Genomic DNA, 21211 nt, shown 5'->3' on the forward strand with positions numbered 1-21211 from the left:
TTTTTTAATGTGCTTTTCCTTCCATAGTCTCTTACAACATTCTGAAGAGAAGTGATAACATGCACTTATGTCTAAGTGTTGTTACTTTTCCAACTTTTTTTTTGATTCACTGCATGACTTTGGCAAGCCACTAAACCTTTCTCTTGGTTTACTGCTGTGTATAATATTAATATACTTTCCACCAGTTTAATGTTTATGAATTATTTTAAGATCTTTATAAAGAAGTGTTAAATGATCATAAACCAAAGAAATGCACTTAATGTGGACAGTATCTAAAGAGTGTTTATCTAGCTCCCTTATAGATGATGAAAGAAATTCTGTCAAGAAAATAAATGCAACATTAACATAGTTAATGATGTATTTAAAAACATTTCAGATGACTGGAAGGAACTTTTAAGTACCAACAAATTGCATTCCACTTACCAAACATTTCTTAGAAGTAAACCTGTTAAATTAGTTGCTTTTTGAAATGTAGTTATCAGTGGAAGTGCTGCAAACTATGTGGATGAGTTGAGCATATTTCATACGTGCCTAAGACAAATTGGTGCAATTTCTTCTGTCATAAAGAAAGATGGTAATAAAGATGACTCAGTCCGATTTAGCTGGACCTTACTGCCAAAGCACATTATTAAGATTGTTAAGACTAGGTCTGTTAAGAATATATGTAAGATTTGTTGGATAAATTAAGCTGATGCTCCATGAAGATACAGATTCACAGTGTATTTAGCAAGTAATTTCCAGTTTCCCAAATGCAAAATAAAGAGAACAGTCTTACCTACAGCCTGTGGTACAGAGATCTACCCTCTTTGTTAAGGAAGTTTTTAACAACAGATACGTAGTTCTCCCACTTATTTAAGACGTTGTATTCTCGTTCATCGCTAAAAGAGCGCGGCGCATACCAGGTGGGTTGAATACTTGCCGTGGGCCGATGCGATAGTTCGTCATCAAACAGGCTCCATCGGACGCGGCGCTACGACGAGCCAAGACGCGAGTGCTGGCTACTTACGTGAAAGCGTTTCCAGCGTGAGGAGGGCCTCGAGACAAGCCGCTCGCTTCTGCTGAGGAAATGCAGGTGTAACGACAAGCGCTTTGCTTTACGTGCGTCCCTCGGTACGCGTCTGGCTGTGCAACTGGTGGCGACTCAACGCCGTGACGGGACTGCGGCGGGAGCGGGCGGAGCGGTTACTACGAGCTGGGGCGGGCGGCGGCCGGGGCGAGCCGCCGCGGGCCCGGGGCAGGGAGCGGAGGCGGCGGGAGCGCCGCGAGGCCGCCCCGCCCCGCGGGGGCCTGGGCGGGGCGGGCCCGGCTCGGCCCGGGCTCAGCGCGCCGGCGCGGACAGCATGGCTGGGTGAGTGGCACGACCGCAGCGGCGGGGGCTTGGCGACGAGCCGCGGAGCAGGTGCGGCGAGCGCGGAGACGGCGCGCGGGCACGGCGCCTCAGGGCTGCGCGGGGCTGCGCGCAGCGGCCGCCTCAGGGCTGCGCGGGGGCGGCGCGCGGCCGCGGCCGCCTCATTCTGCGCGGGGGCGGCGCGCAGCGGCCGCCTCAGGGCTGCGCGGGGGCGGCGCGCGGGCACGGCCGCCTCAGGGCTGCGCGGGGGCTGCGCGCAGCGGCCGCCTCAGGGCTGCGCGGGGGCTGCGCGCGGGCACGGCCGCCTCAGGGCTGCGCGGGGGCGGCGCGCGGGCACGGCCGCCTCAGGGGCACGGCCGCCTCAGGGCTGCGCGGGGGCTGCGCGCAGCGGCCGCCTCAGGGCTGCGCGGGGGCGGCGCGCGGCCGTGGCCGCCTCAGGGCTGCGCGGGGCGGCGCGGCGCGGGGCGCCTCGCGCATGCGCAGCACGGCAGCTGGTGAGGCGGCGGCGCGGGGCGGGGCTGCCGGCGGCGCGTACCCGGCCGGCCGCGCGCGCCCTGAGGCGGTTAGAGGCGGTCTCGCCGCGTCCCGCGGGCGGGGCCGTCCTGGGGGGCTCGGGAGCGGCCATTTGGAGGCGGAGAACCGGAGTCCTGGCGGCCGCTGCGGAAGGGTGGCGGCGGCCTGGAAATACATTGGATTAGTTCGCCTTATAACAAAAGGGAGGGACGCAAGTTGCAGAATGGGGTTGTAGTCGGTGGGGTTACAGCTTTGGCATTAATTTGCCTTGATTTCCCAACAGAGAGAGCTTTTAGTTACTAGTATAACCTGTATGTTGTCAGCAGGTAATTGGTCACTCCTGACTGCGTCCCTCAGGCAGAAGGGTTTCCTCAGCTCTGCCAAACCCCTTTTACCGCGTGCGTGTATGTACGCATGCCAGCGTGTGAGGGTGTGTGAACAGCTGAACTTAATGCTGGATGAAGGCAGTTACAGGAATAGTTAAAAATTTTTATTTACATGGCAGTCTGTGACACAGCATTGCTGCTGCCCTTTTGCTATTGCTAATGTCGCTGTGGAAGTGCGAGAGCTGTTAGAAGTTTGATTTTAGTAAGGGCTCCAGATCTAGAAAGGAAAAATTACTTCAGACTTGTTATCAACTGTTACTGCTCGTGTATGCTAGACCTGCGAATATGAGTTAGTTTAAGCTGATCTTATTCTAAATAATGTGTACAGTTTCCTACTCAGTTATACTAACTGGGATAAACAAGTTCTGTACTTCTAAAAGAAATGTATCAACAACTAAGTCTTTTGCAAGGAATAATTCATTGGAAAATATTTCAGCAAGTTCAACCTCAGAATAATTCCCAAAAACTTCCTGATGCTACTTCCTGATCATTTTTTTTTCTTTGTCACTGATAACTTAAAACCCTATATGGTCAAATAACTTTAAAAAAAGACTTTTTGGAGATATAAGTACAAAGATTAAGATTGCTCAATACATGTGGTTTTAATGCTGACAGCCTTTATATTAGAATAGAAGATTATTTTCTTGCATGCATGCCCCTTGATACACCTCTTGGTGTAGTTGAGGTGTTGCTCTTGAGTTTGTACTGTGCTGTACTGTATTTCTGCTGGTGCAGAGTGGAGTTGGGGATGCAATCTCATAACACTGAATTAAGGTAAAGACTGAAGATGTTTTTTACCGTTTACTTTCGTAGGATATCTCCACTTGCTTCTTTTTAGATAACTTTATAAGTCCTTTGGTATTAGACTTATCTTTTTTCCTCTATAATACTCAGCAGAATAGAGCCTCACCCCGATTGTATCCTCCATGCACTGCAGTACACAAATTTTAAATAATGCAGAAGATTAAAACTGTAGTGCTATATGGCAGTACAAAGAAAGCTCTATGCTCAAAACTAAATAAAACTTTTCTTAACTGTCAAATGATGTTACCTGTTATATTCATTGTAGTCTTTGCAGTGAGAAAACAGAAAGCAGCAAGGGCTTCCCTTGCCCTTGATTAGAATAGCTGTCTGTCCAAGTTCCAGTGAAGCAGTCGTGGCTCTGACCCCGTTGCCTAGACTGGCATGCCCTCTAGGTTCCAGTAAGGCTCTAGTATCCCTGTCTCGAGCCCATACTTTCCAAGTACTCCAAAGCATGCCATTTTATATCCGTTTCTATGTTAGCAGAGACACTGGATTGCTGAGAAAGTTGTTTATTTATTTATTTATGTGGGAGACTGCAGAGATGGGGAAGTAAATTGCCCTTTCTTTCCACTGAATTGTCCCCGCAGTTAGTCACCAGCCAGAGAGTCTAGATTTCTCCAGGACGAAAGAGTACAAATGGCCTGTGGTGGTGCAGCTAATTGCTTTATTTCACAAAAGGGAGAGAGATGATTGAAAGGAAGATGCCTTGACATTTACCTTATTACCATTTACAGCTGCTTTCACATACACAGACTGTGCCTCAACTTAGCTCTCATTTTTAGTTCCTGCTTGCTTTCTGTAACCATTAGTTCAAAATAATTGTTAATCCTTGGAAGCAAACACCAAATGGAATTTTCTGTAACTTGTATTTCACCCCTAGGATACCTGCTCCCAGTTGAAGATTTAGCAGTTTATTTCATATATGGAACTTTACTGGAGTCAGGTTCATGGGAATGGTGAGACAAGCTTTGCTGATTCCAGTGTTTTCACAAAAAAGTTTAATGATTTGGAAATGGATAGTCCATAATAATGGATTTGGAACTGGCGTTTCCAGTTAAAGAGAGGATGGTTTGAAGGCAAATGAGAGACACTTTAGAACTGCTTCACCCTAGGTCATTAGAAAATACTTACTACGTTATTTTTTTGTTCAGGTAACATAAGAAAATTTTTGGTATATGCTTGGTATTAATACTTTAATGCCCTAATTAAGGCTTTGACTTGGGATGCCAATCCTATACAGAGGATTTCAATCTACCATATGCTTTATAAGTAAGTTGTTAGCTTGGTGACCATCTTTTGTAGCACCCATTTACTCCCTGGTGCCTAGCATAGATACAAATGATAACAAATCTGAGCAGCAAATACCTCTGCATAAATGAAATAGAGGGAATAAATTATTTTGCCACTGTCTTAAAACTACGTAGCTACTACATAACCTTTAGATGTTGTATTGCAAAAATTGCAAGTTGAAATCAGTAAAAGCTTAGATATGTTCATTTTAACCAAGTAATAAATCCCTCATCTCATTGCCGTGGACATTCTCTGATTTAAGTTGAAAGTAAAACAACGCTTAAATGAGAAATCTGCCTCTACAAATGGGTTTGTTGTTTTTTCTGGAAAACTTGTTGAGGTACTATGAGTCATTTATGAAATAGAGGAAATAAGTTTAAATATTGTAACTCTTTTTTTTCCAGATATTTTTGTTGAGAATAGATAAAATGGCAACATTAATTCACACATTAGTGGATCATACCGATGATGTCAACTACTGTGCGTTTTCTTCATCTTGCTTGGCTACTTGTTCCTTGGACAAAACAATACGCCTTTATTCTTTGAATGACTTTACTGAGCTTCCCTACTCACCTTTAAAAGGTCACACGTATGCTGTCCACTGCTGCTGCTTCTCGCCATCAGGGCACATTTTAGCTTCGTGTTCGACAGATGGCACAACCATGATTTGGGACACTCGTGATGGTCAGAGGCTGGCAGTGCTAGAGCAGCCCAGTGGCAGTCCTGTTAGAGTCTGCCGATTTTCTCCTGAATCCACGTATCTAGTGTCAGGTGCAGCAGATGGGAGTGTAGTTCTCTGGAATACACAGTCATTGAAACTGTACAGGTGAGTACCATATATTTTTTCTGACTGAAATATAATTTATTATTATAAATTATTAAAAAAGCTAGTCTTTAAGTAGTGTATTGTACTGTGTACAAGACTTGAACACTTAAACCACTAAGTTAGGTCGCACACAAAAGAGATGTGGATTTAGAAGACTAAAAGACTATAAACAGGAGAGGTAGAAGTGCCTGATTTCAAAAAAGTGTTTTTTTGTTTTTTTTTTTTTTTTTTTTTTTTTTTTTTAGGTAAAACAGTGCAAACTCAAGAAGATTTGATTTTTATGCTATCGATCATCCAAAACCTGATTTGTTTTGAGTTCATGGGAGCATTTTCGTTCATTTAACATGAAATCTGGATGCATTCTGTATTGCATGTGCCTGGTTTCTAAACAATGGATCAAGAGACTGATATGTAATATGCAGTTGGTCATTGAAGCCTGATAGTGCTGTGTAGTTTATATTGCATTATACATAGTGGTTTTCTAATTAATAATTTAATGGCAAGAATTTTTGGAATCCATGAAAATTACAGAAAGTCGATGGTAGTCTAGCAATCCAAAAAATTTGGAAAGCATTGGCATGAACCATACCGTTTCAGGATAAGTCTTAAATGGTGACAGAAACAATGGGGTATAGGAGCTGAATTAGTTAGCATGATAATCAGCATTTCACCTCGGTTTTTAAAACATAGCATCTGTCTGAAATAAAGCTAATTGTTTTTTGATGATATTGTGTGGTTAAAGGAAATAAATGAAGAAATTTTGAGAGAATTTATGAAGTACTCCATTCTTCTGGTCCTCAGGATGAATGAGCAGCTATTTTTGAAAGCCAGGCTTGTTTATTTTCTGTTAATTCTTTGTCAAGCATGTTACTACTTTTGTGGCCTCTCTACCTCTGCCTTCCCCAGCAGTGATTTGGATATGAACTGAAATTTTTTTTTCAGAATGATTTATTGTAATTATCTGAAATTTTGAATCTGGAAACTTGTCCATGAGCAGAATTCTGATGGACTTCTGCCACTTCTTGTTGTCTGTAGCACAAACAGAGACACTGAAAGGGTTTTGCTTGGAGGGAATAAGAAACTATTGATTACCCTCTGCTTCTTAGTTTTATCTTTTAGAAAAATCAGAAATGTCATTCATTTTGTTCAGGTGACTGCTGAAATCTAAGACTTCATCTGCTTTGAGGTATTAATGGAGAAGGGTAATTGCAGTTTATATTCAGAATACTAGTTACTGGAGGGAGAGAAACAATAATGTTAAAAAGTAATTTCCTTATAACTGTTTGCTTTAAATATATTTAATGAGGCCTATATCCTTAATTTCCTCCTAGCTGAATGTTGATATGTGCAAGGATTATGTAGAAATCATTCTGTTGTTTTTTTAAGCTGAAATTATTCCATTTTGCTGTTTACATTGTAAAGAAAGGGTTTAAGTCTTCGTATCCCTTCCTTCTCACTTCAGTTTTACCGTTCTTAAAGTCCTGATGTGCTGATAGTAGTAAGTTTAACTTTTACTGTATGTATTTTGGTGTGTGTGTGTATATATATATTTTTAGCTGGTGAATTCTCAGGATGACTACTGGCACTTTTATGTGCAGATACAAAAATGCACATGTCATGTTTTCTTAAAGCTGAGATCAGTATTATTTAGAAATTATACATGTACTTGAAGATGATGTCAAAAGTTTGTAGTTACTCACCTGATGTCAGTCTATGCATTTCTGTTCCTTTTACAAGCTGATTGTTGACACTTAGAAGGAGAACACCTTCACAACACTGTTGAGTCACTTGACGAAATAGGTGGATGATAATTACAACAAATGTAGCTAGTTACTGCCTATCAGCTCAGCTGTTGTAATTGATTGTCTGTCCAGACTGCGAAATAACAATACTCTTTAAACCATCTTTATGGTGTGCAGTTAATTATACTAAAGGCAACTTGAAAGCAAGTTATTTTATGTATATTTGATAATGCATTCTCCATTTCTCATTCAGTAGTTGGGATATTGATATCTGACCTGAAAGTCTTAAGAGGATACTCCAGATGTTTGTAATACTTCATATTTTACTGTTAAATTTTCAGAGAAGAAGCTACGTATTTTTCTGCATGAAAGGAGAATTTTAAAAGCTGCACGGAGGAAAAAGAATTGTGTATGTAAAAACGGGAAGCAGTGTAGTATATTTGCTAGTATCTTTAATGATCGAATTAGGAGAACCAATGCCTTTATGAAGGTCTTACATCTGGTTAAAGTGAATCTCAGGAAAGTTTATTGACTTGTCTTCTATGGCATTAAGTACTTAATGTTTAACACCTCTAGCAGTAATTAAAATTGCTGTCAGCAGAAAGAGAGGTAGGAGTAGGACACTTCCAACTAATAGTAGGTTATGTACCAGATAGTAGTAAGGTGCTAAACTAACCCCAAGACACCTACATATCTCCTAAGAATTTTTGTGTTAAATTTTGTTAATAGCTAAAACTTAAGCACAAAAATCTGAATCTGAAATCAGTTTTACAAAGTCCTTTGGCCAGCTTACTTAAAATATAGAAGCTATTTTTTTTTCAAATTACTTTTTCTTATATACTAGTGGTCTAAAATTAACCCTGTGTATAAGCCACCAAGTATTATTATACTCAGCTACAGCATAGCATATATAAAGTGTTTTGTTTTGGCTTTAAACAGAACACAGAAATCATGGGAGACACTTTTTTTCACTGCTTGTACATGTAAATTTGTGTTATGATAGCTGTATATTCAGTGATGACCTTTTAAATTACCTCAGCATAGAACTTAAAACAGACTTTTGAGCCCTTTATATGATATGTACATGCAGAGTGGCTTTAGTTTGAAACTTATTTTATCACTCAGTTAAAATTATTGCCTAGGGGTGGCATCTCAGATTTTTCCACCTGTGGTGAAAGAGCAAGTCCTCGTTCCCATAGTGCTTTGTTTTGTAGCTCTTTGCATTGTTGATGTTGGTTCCTCTCCCCTCTGTTACCAAGTTCCAAAGTTAATGTCAGCCTTTTGGTCTATTGTATCAGATTACGGTATAGATATCACTTCTTCAGAACAGTACTTCTAAATTCAAATCTCTTATGCTCTTGCTTTTCAGATCTGGGAATGTTAAAGATGGTTCTTTGGTCGCCTGTGCTTTTTCTCCTAATGGAAATTTCTTTGTCACTGGATCATCATGTGGTGATTTAACCATTTGGGATGATAAAATGAGATGCCTCTGTAATGAAAAAACACATGATCTTGGCGTTACCTGCTGCGATATTTCTTCACAGCCAATTTCTGGTTAGTTACTTGACTCTTCTGGAGAGAACTATGGAAGAGGAGTTATTTTATTTTTCTGTGGTTTGTTTTTACTCGTGTGCTTTTTATCATCAGTGCTCAAAATGAACAAATGACGATGGGCTGATGATGTTTCAGAATATTCTGAATACTTTCAATTAAAAGCTGTGCTGAGTTTGATGACAAGAAATGTACTAGGTTAACAAACAAGGTGATTAGCATGCTTATGATAGCTTTTACTAGCCAATTATACAATCTGGCTTTTGGAAGATGTTTGGGCAGCATCTGTAAGTGAAGCCTATCTCCTGGGAGTGAGGAAGGGTGCTAGAAGTTGCAGTGCCTGAGTACCATTCACACTTTACTCTTTCGTAGTTTGCTTCCCAAAGAGCAGGACTGGATTAAAGCAATTTAGAGAACTTTAAACATAATAGGCTGAATGCTTCAGCTGGGGTATATGAATAGGTTGACTGTTTCTCCTGCACCTGACTTGCTTTGTTGAAGGAGTTTTGGGAATCAGTGAGCCCAGAATGTCATGTGTCCCACTAAAATATGAAATTATTCAGTTTTCAGGCCTCGGTGTGTCAATTGCATTTGATTTGTGTCATCATACTCTTCTCCACAGTTGTAATAGGCAGGAACTTTTAGAATGAAATCTGATAGTGTAGTATATAATTGGGTATTGAGACTGAAAAAAATAAGGCATGCATATTATAGGCCTTCCTCAGGGCTGCACTGTGCATTATGTTCAATTTTCATTTCATATTTTTAAGGGTTTCTGTGGAACTAAAATAATAAGAATTTGGATTTCTTTGTATGTAAAAATGTATATACTGAAAATTGCATTTTGAAATTTTAGGTATCTCAGGGGAAGATTTTTCATATGAGTATGGAGCTTTAAAATTATATTGTATAATTGTATGGGAATATTGAAGGGTTGTGTGTCTAAGCATATAGCTTTTAAAATGAGAAGAAACTTTGTCTACGCAATAAGAACTTCTATAAGAAACTTACCAATAATTGTAATCCGGAAAAGTGTCAAAGTTGAACAACCAAATGTATCTGAAATGATGAAAGATTAGTTAGGTTTAGTATATATTTTTGTCTGGAAAAAATATTTAATAATGGTTAGAAAATTCAAATAAGTAATCATCTGCTTTTGACGGAGGTTAGAAAATGGGGTGGTCTAATTTTCAGATTTAGCAAATAGTAATATAACTTAACTTTGTAGCTGCGCTTCTGTGTTTTCCAGATCTGTTTATAGAGATAAGACAGTTTCTGTAATGGCATATAAACTTCTGTTTTCAGAGTGCACATGAGCTGCTCTTTGAAAGGTACCAAAGAATTATAATTGAGCAGCCATTGTGTGTTTAAGTGCTAAATACAGTGTTAAGTATGGCTGACAGTACCACCTTATCTAAAAGAACAGAAGCAGGAGAAAATTTAGAAAATCGGATGTGAGTATGTACTTCAGTACATGGACTTAGTGACTGATAATACTAAACTGGTCGAGTGTGTCCGCTGAAAGGTGCAGGGACAGCACTGAATTATTCTGTTATGATAGAAGGGAGATTAAGATCTCTATAGACCTTTCTTGGGGCATACACTACCTAAAACCTCCGTCATCAACTGATAATTACATCTGAGGGCAAAGGCAAATGTTGACAATGAAACAGATCAGAGCTGAATTTCCACTACTTCCTTGTGAGATTATTCTTTGGGTTTGACGAACACTTCTATTTACCAACGCTTCTGCCTTCTGCAGCTCTAGAGAAGATAAGTATAGGCAAGAAAGCATTTCCAACATTGTATGGGGTTTTTACCTGGTTTATGATTGGGGGTTTTGTGCACTAGATTATTTGTAACAGAATTCTCCTTTTTTCTTTAAATTGGATTCAGATTGATTGAATAAGAATCTTGTCAGATCTAGAGTAGCTGCAAAAATATACTGTGTTTCCCATCTGACTGCGAACCCTTAGTGGTGACCTCCTCCTGAATAAGTAAACCTCAGTGAAATTAACTGGTGGGCCTGTTTTAAAAAAAAAAAAAAAAAAAAAAAAAAAAAAATAAATAAAAAACCAAGCAGATCTTGCTAAAAGTGTCTACTGAATTTCAGTGGAAGATAGAGTAGTCTATAATCATTAACAATTTAGTACCATTTAAAATAGTGGTCCATCTCAGTCACTTCTCTTGATGCAGGAAAAACTGTATCATATGTTATGTGATACACAATATCTGGTTTCAGAATGCTTATGGATAAACTGACTGGCACTACCCTTAAAAGATTTTTCTTAAACTATTATGTTTCATCTTTAATAACTAATGCAGTATTTCTCAGTTGTTTGCTGGACTGCAGTCATGAAAGAACACTTAGTTTATAAAAATGGAAAGTTAAAACATTTAAAATGTTAAATCATTTATAAAATACTGTAAAATTTTGTATATGTGGTTTTAAACTTTGGGAACGACTGAACTGTAAAAGAAATTTGTAAAACTGTATGATTTAGGCTTCAAGACTATATTCTTGCACTCAGGAGATAAAGGAACCATTCACGATCAAGGAAACTTAAAATAGCAGCACTGTAGTGTAGTTCTGGCCTTTATTGACCTGTTTGGGAAACAATATAACAAGGACATCTGTTTCTTAATTGCAAAAGCTTTTGTAACTTGTGCAATTATTTTTAATCAACACTTACTCAAGTAGCACCGAGATTAAGGAGACCTATCAAATTCCAGTGTAGGAATACTATTTAGTTTACTGTTACGTTATTCTTTTCAGTGTTCTGAATCATCTTAATATTTTTGAATTTTGTCAGATGGCGACCATGGGTCCGGGTACTTCCAGATGGCTTCTTGTGGTCAAGATAATCAGATCAAACTCTGGCTTATTTTGTTTGCAGATTTCTTAGGTGTGTAATAATGTTTTTTTTTTTTTTTTTTTTTTTCCCCTTATCTAAATGTCTTAACTTTTTAAGTGAAAATTTGCATTTAAGTTCATTTTTATGCCGCTAACATGGATTCACAGCTAAACTAACCACAAGCTGAATGTTTTCTTTTCAGTGATTTGCTGGAGAGCAGCTAGGACATGCCACACTGTGAGATTGGGCTCTGTAACTTTTATTTAGTGATCTTTTTATATAATTGCAAAACTGAAGATTTCTAAAAGAAATACACCCAACAAAAAACAAACACAAACAAAATGCCCAAACTTAATATTATGATAAACATATTTTTTCCCAGTTAGCACTTTGTCTTTTGGAAAGAACATTTTTACTATACCCCTCAGGCAGGTTGATAGGTTGAAACCTCTTTGCCCCTATTGACGACAGAAGTTTCCTTTCATCCTTGTGTACATCTCAGCCTTTCAACAAGAGCTGGTCACCTTTAAGAATTAAAATAGTTCATTCTTGTACTGATTAGTCTCTGAAGTGTTGGTTCCTGCTAGAACTGCAATGTTGATATGTAACTGCTGTGTAGAGACTAGGTAGGTGACCAAAAACATCTTCAATATGAATTTTTTGTCATCTCTCTTACATAAAAGCCTGTAGAAGTGAATATTGTATACCCAGATGCACATTTATTTATCTAAAATACTGTTAGACCAATACCAGGATTGCAAAGTAAGGAAGTCAGAGAGGTGAAAGTTAAGTTGTCTGTGCAATCCTATATCCTCTTTTTCATAGGCAACAAATCACAGAACCAGATCTTTGGGACAGCTTTATACTTTTTAAAGGAAGTTATCTTGTACCTTATCAAATATTTCCGTTTGTAATAATTTACTTTTTGTATTTTTAGATGCTGAATTAAAATATAAATGTACATTGAGTGGACATTCTGCCCCAGTTCTGGCTTGTGCATTTTCTTATGATGGACAGATGTTAGTTTCAGGGTAAGCAGTATCTTGTTTACTTGTTTAAATTTCATTGAACTCTGTCATTTGTTATATTCAGCAGTTTTTCAGGTCATGTCCAGGAGTTTTCCATGGCCTGTTAATTAGCGAAACCTAAGCTCTTGGCCTTAAGAATGGCAAGAGACTAAGAACTAACTGGATTTGTTCCAGCCCTCAGAAGAGAGGGCTCAAAGGAGAGGGCAAGGGATCTAGTTGCTGTCGGCAGGTACCTGTTAGGAGGATGTAGAGAAGGTGGAGCCTGACACTTTTCAGAGATGTCCAGGGATAGGACAGGAGGCAGCAGGCATAAGTTAGAACATGGGAAATTCTGTTAAATGTAAAGAAAAAAAGTTGTTCTACTGTGAGATTGGTCGGATATTGGAACAGGTTGCCCAGAGAGGTTATGAGATTCCCTTAGAGATACTTGGAGAGGGATGTATAATAAAGAGCGGTTTAAAAATAGTTCCTTTATAGTAATATATGTGTATGTGCATACCTGTCTGTCTATATACATGTGTTCTGCACGTATACATACAGATTTCAAGAATGATGCTTGTCATATGTATTTTTGTTTCACCTTCAGAGTATGGTATTGAACTACTCAAATACATTCACAGCATTTAAAAAAAAAATAAAACGTTTCTGTATTGGTATGCAGCAACCACCCATATATATTATAAATGTGGAAAACTTTTAAAATAGGGCCAGATCTAAGTCTGAGTGTTCAGTGCTTGCATTCCATGCAAGTATTTTTAGATTTGAATAGTTTCAGATGTATTATCTGAGGCATTGTAAAAATCAGTTTTAAGGAGATAAGCATTCTTAAAATCAGTAAGTTTATGTTTTTCTTACACTATATTACTAAAAAGTTGGTGCTTACTCATTATTACTAAGATTTGGTTATATATCTGTGAGGACTACTTTTATCAACAAAGGACAAAAATCTTCATTTATAATGAATACTGGATAATGAGATTTGTGTGCTATACTATCAATTAACTATCTGGGGCAAACAGATAAACAGATTTTGATTTTAATTCTATTGTGAAAAATGCTGATTATGTTGAAATCCTGAACTAATGCATAATCTAGAACTCTGGTTTTGTTCCATGTAGATAATCTTTCACTGAAACTTTCACATAACTCAGGAATTAGAAATTCCAGATAGGGCTACGAAGATGACCAGAGGGCTGGAGCATCTGCCCTACGAGGAACGGCTGCGAGAGCTGGGCCTCTTCAGCCTGGGGAAGAGAAGCCTGAGGGGGGATCTTATCAATGTGTATAAGTACCTGAAGGGAGGGTGTCAAGGGGACGGGGACAAACTCTTTTCAGTTGTCCCCTGTGACAGGACAAGAGGCAATGGGCAGAAATTGAAGCACAGGAAGTTCCACCTGACCGTGAGGGGGAATTTCTTCCCTGTGAGAGTGACGGAGCACTGGACCAGGTTGCCAGAGAGGTTGTGGAGTCTCCTTCTCTGGAGATCTTCAAGGCCCGCCTGGATGCAACCCTGTCTAACATGCCCTGGGTGACCCTGCTTGAGCAGGGGGATTGGACTAGATGATCTCCAGCAGTCCCTTCCAGCCTTACTGATTCTATGATTCTATGATAGATGTTTGCAATTTGAAAAAACAAGAGGATTTTTTTTAGTATTATTATTATTTTTTAAGTATTATGTAACTAATACTTGAATTCTGCTTCCATCTCATAAAAGAAAGACAAGTACCACGGAATGTTTTAGGTCATAGTGATGTATATGAGAGTCTTGCATTTAAATAAGAACTCAACATTGCACAAAAAGAGTTAAATTCACGTGATTGCTGAAATGATTTTGCATTGAAAATAGACTGCTTAATAACGAATCAATGCTGTACATTAAGGTAGTTTGCTGACTTTTGTCTTTTTCAATAAGATATAAAAGCAGTCTGGGTTTGACTGGATGTTTTAGGTAAAGTACAGGTTAATTAAGTCTGCATGTGGATCATACAAAATGTGTTTTTGTAATAAAGTTTCCACTTTTAATAATGATATTGTCATGGGTTTAAGTGAAATTACCAATTTAGAATACATACCCTGTGCTCTGAAATTATGATGTTCATATAGCCTAGCTTTGTTCTACGTATAGTAATGATTTCTTAAGGGAAAATCAGTGCTGTTCAAAGAGGGAGAGTGAAGTTGGGGTTAAGAAAACATAACTATTAAAAGAAAAAAATTTTGAGGGAGATACAGTTGTGTTTTTTTGAATATCAATAATTATGCTTTTTTCTGCATTGTATGAGAAATGTACTTAGTCACTTCTAAACTGTCAAAGTAGCAGTTTAACAGATCAAATGTTTCTTCTCTACACTTTGTCTTTTTTACTAATTCTAAACTTTTTTACTAAAATTCAAATTTCTAAGATGAAATGGAAAAACTGATCTGTTGTGGAGAAAAAGAACAGAATATAATAGATTAGCCAGCAAATAAATTTACAATGGTACAAACCCCAGAAGTCAGTAGCTTGCTTTGACTTTGTGCTTCATATTCTTTCTAAGAGAATCTTTTTCAGCTTTTGAAAATTATTATTAATAGTTGTGATCCAGCATTATTTGACATGTGGATTATAGTTTTAGATTACATTGTCATAGGCGAAATTATCTGTTCCATACAATCTTTCAGGAAACACTGTTATCATGGTCAAAAACTATGAAATTTGTGTATCATGAGATATTTTATGTATTGCATTGCATCACTTCCTCTAGCTTACTTTGTAATTGAAAAGGTTTCAAAAGTAAATAGAAATGCTGAAAGTAAATAATAGATAGCCAGATTCTGTGCATAGTGGAGCTGATATTACAGATACTTCTTTCAAAGACCGAAAGTAGACATGGTACAGACAATGGGAAGTGGTAGGGTTGGGGCCAGTTGGCATGAGCTCTGTACAAATCCTCTACATCAGAAATTCTCCTGGAAGTGTGGAGTTTTTGGAAATAGCTATTAGCTTTTACTTCATGCTGTATGCCCATCTAATCAGTATCCTATGTCTAGGCTGGATATGGGTGGAGGGGATTTAGTTATCTACGTTTTTCATAAACCAATGCTAAAAGCTCTGTTTGTTCATATTTTGCTTGCGGAAGAATTTTTTTTAATTAAAATTTATTTAATTTCCTTATTCTTTTCTGTACATCTTTTTTTAAAGGTCCGTGGACAAATGTGTCATAATATATGAAACTGTAAGTATATTATAATGCAAGAATATTCATTGGATTGTTGTCTTTAAATATCACCACTGCTTCTGCAATGTTTCATCAGGATAAAGAAATATCAAAGAATAGGTGCTAGGTACTATATAAACCTAAAATATTTACTATGCCTTTTTTGTGGGGGAATAGGAGGAAGCAGTTGAGACGTGGGCATTTGGGAAAGATTTGTCTTGAGAATTGATAAGTCTGTCTCTTTCTTCATTCTCATTTCTTTGAAGATTTGTTATTTGATTTCTCTACAGCCCTCCTGTAATAGTATTATTCAGTGACTCCTGTATTTATACATTATCTTCTTATTGAGGAAGAAGGATTTTTGTTAATCTTGAATTTCATCATAACATTTAAAGCAAGAAAAACTGCAGCTTTTGATGTAAGAAAGTCAGGAATGGTGATTATAGAAATTCTTTAGTAAATTATATATGAAGTACATAAAATAGAAGCATAATGAAGAATTCAATTTGTCCAGTAGAAAAACTTTGTATCAAGTGTGATGTCCTTTCTTTATAACTTTCGGTTTAAGGCATTTTGTGTAATACTGCTACTATATCCTTTGTGGCTTGGCTGTACGTAGTATTGACCTTAGTACTTTGTGGTATTAAAAATATTAATTTTGCTGAAAATTAAGGGTGAACAAGTCTTCAGGCTTCACCAGCTTGATCTACACACACTGTTGTATTGATCTGTTTTTTTTTTAATTAGAATTGCAGGTTTTCACCAAAATAATTAAATATTTACTGTCCCAAGTTTGACCCAGTGGTATTAGTAGTTTGATACTTAGGCTGGTATGTAATTACATGTAATTATATAATCCTCTGGATTTATAGAATCCCTCCAAAAGTGAATGATTCTTAAATACACACACACACACACATGCACACACACACATGCACACACGCGCACACACACATATATATATATAGTCTTAAACCATATGGGAATAACGTTCCTTGATGATTTTACACTGTTACGGGTGAGGACAGGTAGGGACCATAAACTTGCTTGAGAGGGAGAGAAGTTTCAGCCTAAAGTAGGACGCTTTCATGATGGACAGTTTAGAAAAACTGGAGTGCTGACTGAACAATCAGTGTATCAGTACAACTTTGAAATAACTTTGGTCTTCTTTAAGTCTGTCTGGATCTGTTGGAGAAATAGTATCTTTCATAAGAAAGAAATCTTGCGGATCATAGGTTAAAACTATGCAGAAATGATGGAGATTGCTTTTGTACAGCATCTAGTTGCCAAATAGGTGAACCACAGAGTGTAGTCTTTGATCTATTATTGCCCTGTTTCTTAAGGATTGTAGGCTGAAGTCTATCTGAATTTCAGTTACTACCTCCCTGTTTAATCCTAGATTTGTAGAAGAAATGTTTCTATCTGCATAAGCAATTACCAAACAGGGAATTTTGGAAAAATACAAGAGTTTTAGAAACATCAACTGAATTTATTATGGTGAAAGTTCTATGCTGGTTTATTGTTGAAGAATAGCCGAGTTTCAGTGAATTTAGTAGAGAACTTCAAGCAGGAAGTTTGAGTTGTGTTTTTGACTATTGCTAACCACCTTTGGTAGTTAGCTACCTTTGGTAGTGTAACTTCTCTGAAGGTGACTTCTGTCCTCTTCCAAAAAGAAGTATTACTCTTTATCTTTGTAAGGAATTATACAAATGAATGAACTTATATGAGAAATACTAATATACTATATAGATTGAATATACAGTATATATACACTATATACATGTACTATATATAGTCATTTTATAGTGTGTGTGTGTGTGTGTATAGTGCGTGTGTGTGTGTGTGAATTTTTTTGAATTTAAAAATACAAATACTTCTTTCGCAGAGTACTGGCAATATCCTTCATACTTTGTCTCAACACACTAGGTATGAATTCAATACAATTCTTTTGATCTACTATTAATAAAATAAATCTTTTTCATCTTTAATTTCACACATTTGTTTTTATTTCTAGGTATGTTACAACTTGTGCTTTTGCACCATGTATTCTCTTACTTGCCACAGGTTCAATGGATAAAACTGTGAATATATGGCAATTTGACCATAAACAGCCCTGCTCAGGTTAGTATATGAATTATTTGTTACCTCCTCTTTGTACTTTAGGCACAGTATTATTAAATATTTTCTGAAGATGCAAAACTCTCTTTTTTTTTTTTTTTCCTTTCATGCATTTAATCTGTATGGCCACTGTACTGTGGCACAGTATTTGTCTTATGTATGCCTGAGTTGATCTTGCTCGTGTTCTAGATAGATATTTTCTTTTTATTCTTTAAAGAAAAAATATATTAGAAATATTTTAATTTTAGTGATATGCTACATCTTCCTTTCTGATATTCTCTTTCTCTTACTGGTGGGCAGCATTTAAGAGATGAATGTTACTCCCAGAACACTAAAGACTTTATGTACAATTACCATTGGCAATGGATTAAAAAAGATATATGTTAATTGCAAGCATTTCAACAAGAAACGCTGTTTGCTGTTTAAATGAAATAGGATAATTAGTATTACATTATACATCGGCACATAAAGTATCTGAAACAAGGATACATAGATCTTTGTTCAGTGTAAGAGTATGTCTGGAGTTCAGACTGCTTTTCTAAAGAAGTATGAGACTGTTTCAGTCTTTGCTGACACTTTTCACTCTTTTAGTTTAATTCAGATAAAATAGCAGCGTCACCAAGGAGACATCACCTAGACATCGAGGAGATTAAATTCTCCTGAACTTTGAAATTAGGTGAAGGACAAATTGAAATTATTGTCCCCACTGAATGAAGGTCTAATAAGGACCTCTTTTATTAGACCTTGGGGAGTGTTTAGTGGTGAGAGAACCTGGAAAACAGGGTTTGTTACTGACATTGTTCTTAGAGATGTTTCTATTTCAGTGTTACTTGAGTTTTTTTTTTTTTACTGTCTTTTATAATTTTTTTCAAAGGAAATGTCATAGAAAATGAATCCAAGAGAGCTGTTGAGAATTGGTCAGAGGAGGACGTTTTGGCCTGGCTTCATGCACAGGGCTTAACAGACCTTGTTGGGATTTTCAAAATGAATAACATTGATGGCAAAGAACTCCTGAATCTTACGAAGGAAAGTCTGATGAATGAATTAAAAATTGGTAAGAGTATAGAAATCCGAACAATTTTTAACTTTTAGAGTACACATGAAATCTTGGGATGAAAGCAAGTTAGGAGACCCATATATGGATATTTTTCCCTTTAATTATTTTTAATTAATTATCATGCCTGATCAAAAGACTGATGATGTCACATTGTCTAAAATAGGCTTTTTGGAGGCCTATTAAAATAGGCTAGAGACATGAAATAGGTTTCTGTTAACAGTCATTTGTTAAGTGGTCTCTCTTCTTTGTTTTTCCCCCCTCGATTTAAGCTATGGGAAAGTAATGTCAACTTTTATATACATATAATGATTCTGACTTTGGTAAATATGGTACTATATAGTTTTTCCCGTCAGTCTGTTAAAATAGTACGTTTATAATATGTGCTCAGTTAACTTGAATTTAACAGTGGATTGATTTATTTGACTAGAAATGTCAAAAGAGTTATTCCCTATCTGCCATGGCTCAGACAATTGAGTTAAAAGAATAGGAAAATACTATCTGCCTAAACCTGTATGTTTTGAATATTGTTCAACTTTTGGTTTAGGAATCTATCATGTCCCAATGCTTGAATGATCATATTCTTTCTCTCCTTGATAACCTGTTTTCTTTGATCTAAAAATATGACTTTTACCGGTTTCATATGATCTTGCAAAATAATTCTGAGTTTTTTCTTTTTTAAGCAGTCTTTGTAAAGGAGGGGTTTTTTAGACCATTTTACTTCATGATTGAAAGTATTGGTGCTTTTTCTTCTATTATTTATGTTAGCTTCTTATTTCTTGTCCTGTTAGTCTTTACTTCAGCTCTGATTTGCATTTAAAATGCAAAAATCATTTAAAAAAATCATAAAAAAGATTTCCTCATATCCCCAAAGGCAGTTAATCCATGAGAAAGCAATCTGCAGGTTGTTTATATAACATTTCATTAGCTGCTTTGATAGTTTTTGACAGCTTTTTGAAAGAATGCTTTGTTACTATGCCAAAGGAACTAACCTCTATTCCCAAGCTAGTTGTCTTACAGTGTATATAACACCATATTGAATTCCATACGATTTTGGACAAGATAGTGACCATCCCCCAAACAGTGATTATCATAAACAGTCTGGTTGAAAAGCATTTTGTACTGTAATACCACAACTTGTAAAGGGAAACTTTCTGAATACGTTCTCTTCTGTAGCACATTAAGAGCGCTTCTTTTCATGTGTCTCTGTCCTGATTTAGGTTAGGCAAGTAAAGAAAACAGATCGTCTTAAAGACGGATCAACCTTTAATTGCGTACTGCAGGGTGACTCTTTAACATTATTTAAATTCGTCTAAAGAATTACAAAATCTTCAACCAGGCTGACTTTGTCTTTCCTTTTCCACGTTGTGCTATAGAAGATGTGGCTTTTTTTTTGGTTGTTTTCCTTTTTTGGTTTGGAGGTTTTGCTTCAAGTACTTGCATATGGTTTTAAAAGTTGTTTAAAGTTGTTTAAAAGGTGTTTCACACCTTTGTCAAGAAACCATGGATCTAAGAATGAGTTTGGAAACAACCTTCTGGAGCAGAATTTGAAGCACTTAGGATACACCATACCCTACCTGTACACTGAGATAGGAATGAGCTTGGAAGGAATTGCTCAGTATAGATCAAACAGAAAATTTTACATGCTTTGCTCATACCAACAGAATCCTGTTTTAAGTGTTCTTTTAAATATAGTTTTCAAAGCATGATATGTGATGAGTCATTCTTTGATCTCTGAATAGAGATTTAATCAGGAAATTGTTTTTGAAGTGCAAACTGGATGGCATAATCTTTAGTCTGTCTGCATGAGAGTAAATTAGGAAGAAATGTCTGTGTAATGAAGACTGTGGAAGGTGCCCTCAGAATCCAGTTATACTTACAGAATTATTTGGTTCTTCTGAAAGACATTTTACCTTTCTTTCTTTTGGTTATAGTCTTGAATTTTCTTGATCTCAAACTAATCTACTGCAATATTGCCATACTGTCCCTAAAAATAATCATGAATTTTTATTCTATTTCAGTTGTTATGTTGTCTGTCACATCAGCTGTACTAAAGAAGTGTTCATTAATTTTTCTCTTTAGCATCCATTTTTCTTACTCTGTGGCATCTGTTCTCTTGGCAGATTAAAATGACTGCATATGAGTGTGACAGTTTGATCCTTTAGCACACGTTGAGGCATCTGATTAGTTGCACACTAAAGCTGGAAGCCCTGGTGTGTTAAAGGCATGTTGGCAGATCATAGTAGTTTTGCATGACAGTCTGCAGAGCAAGTACAGCAGTTGTTTGGAAGACTGTTGCAGTAGACTGTTGTAGTTACCCTTCATTCTAGCAATGAAGAAGGAAAATAGTCCAGAGTAGGAACTAGTATTTACCAGTACTATATTGGAAAATAAATTGTGATGCATTGCACCAGCAGGTTTTTGGCATAAAAGGATTTTTAAAAGGAGGAATGTTTTATGCTGTTGGAAGTTGAGGATTGCTGATATCTGCTCTTCATTTCT

The 21211-nt window shown here is 37.2% G+C and overlaps 1 protein-coding gene across 3 annotated transcripts in view; it reads left to right on the top strand.

Annotated features, from left to right (window-relative positions):
• Positions 1–1288: 1288 nt before the first annotated feature.
• WDSUB1 (WD repeat, sterile alpha motif and U-box domain containing 1) overlaps positions 1289–21211 on the top strand; it is a 28701-nt gene continuing 8778 nt past the window's right edge. Inside the window, exons 1-9 of one of the 3 annotated variants that reach the window (XM_062578316.1) lie at positions 1289–1348; positions 4746–5167; positions 8279–8463; positions 11274–11366; positions 12253–12346; positions 15522–15555; positions 17423–17463; positions 17552–17658; positions 18530–18709. In XM_062578316.1, the coding sequence (XP_062434300.1) occupies positions 4770–5167; positions 8279–8463; positions 11274–11366; positions 12253–12346; positions 15522–15555; positions 17423–17463; positions 17552–17658; positions 18530–18709 (1132 nt within the window). In that variant the 5' untranslated portion in view covers positions 1289–1348; positions 4746–4769. Of the gene's footprint in view, positions 1400–4304; positions 4321–4745; positions 5168–8278; positions 8464–11273; positions 11367–12252; positions 12347–15521; positions 15556–17422; positions 17464–17551; positions 17659–18529; positions 18710–21211 lie in introns of those variants that run through there. The other 2 variants (XM_062578315.1, XM_062578318.1) reach the window with 2 other exon arrangements.

The sequence above is a fragment of the Rhea pennata genome, chromosome 6, assembly GCF_028389875.1.
Source record: "Rhea pennata isolate bPtePen1 chromosome 6, bPtePen1.pri, whole genome shotgun sequence".
Taxonomy (NCBI): Eukaryota; Metazoa; Chordata; class Aves; order Rheiformes; family Rheidae; genus Rhea; species Rhea pennata.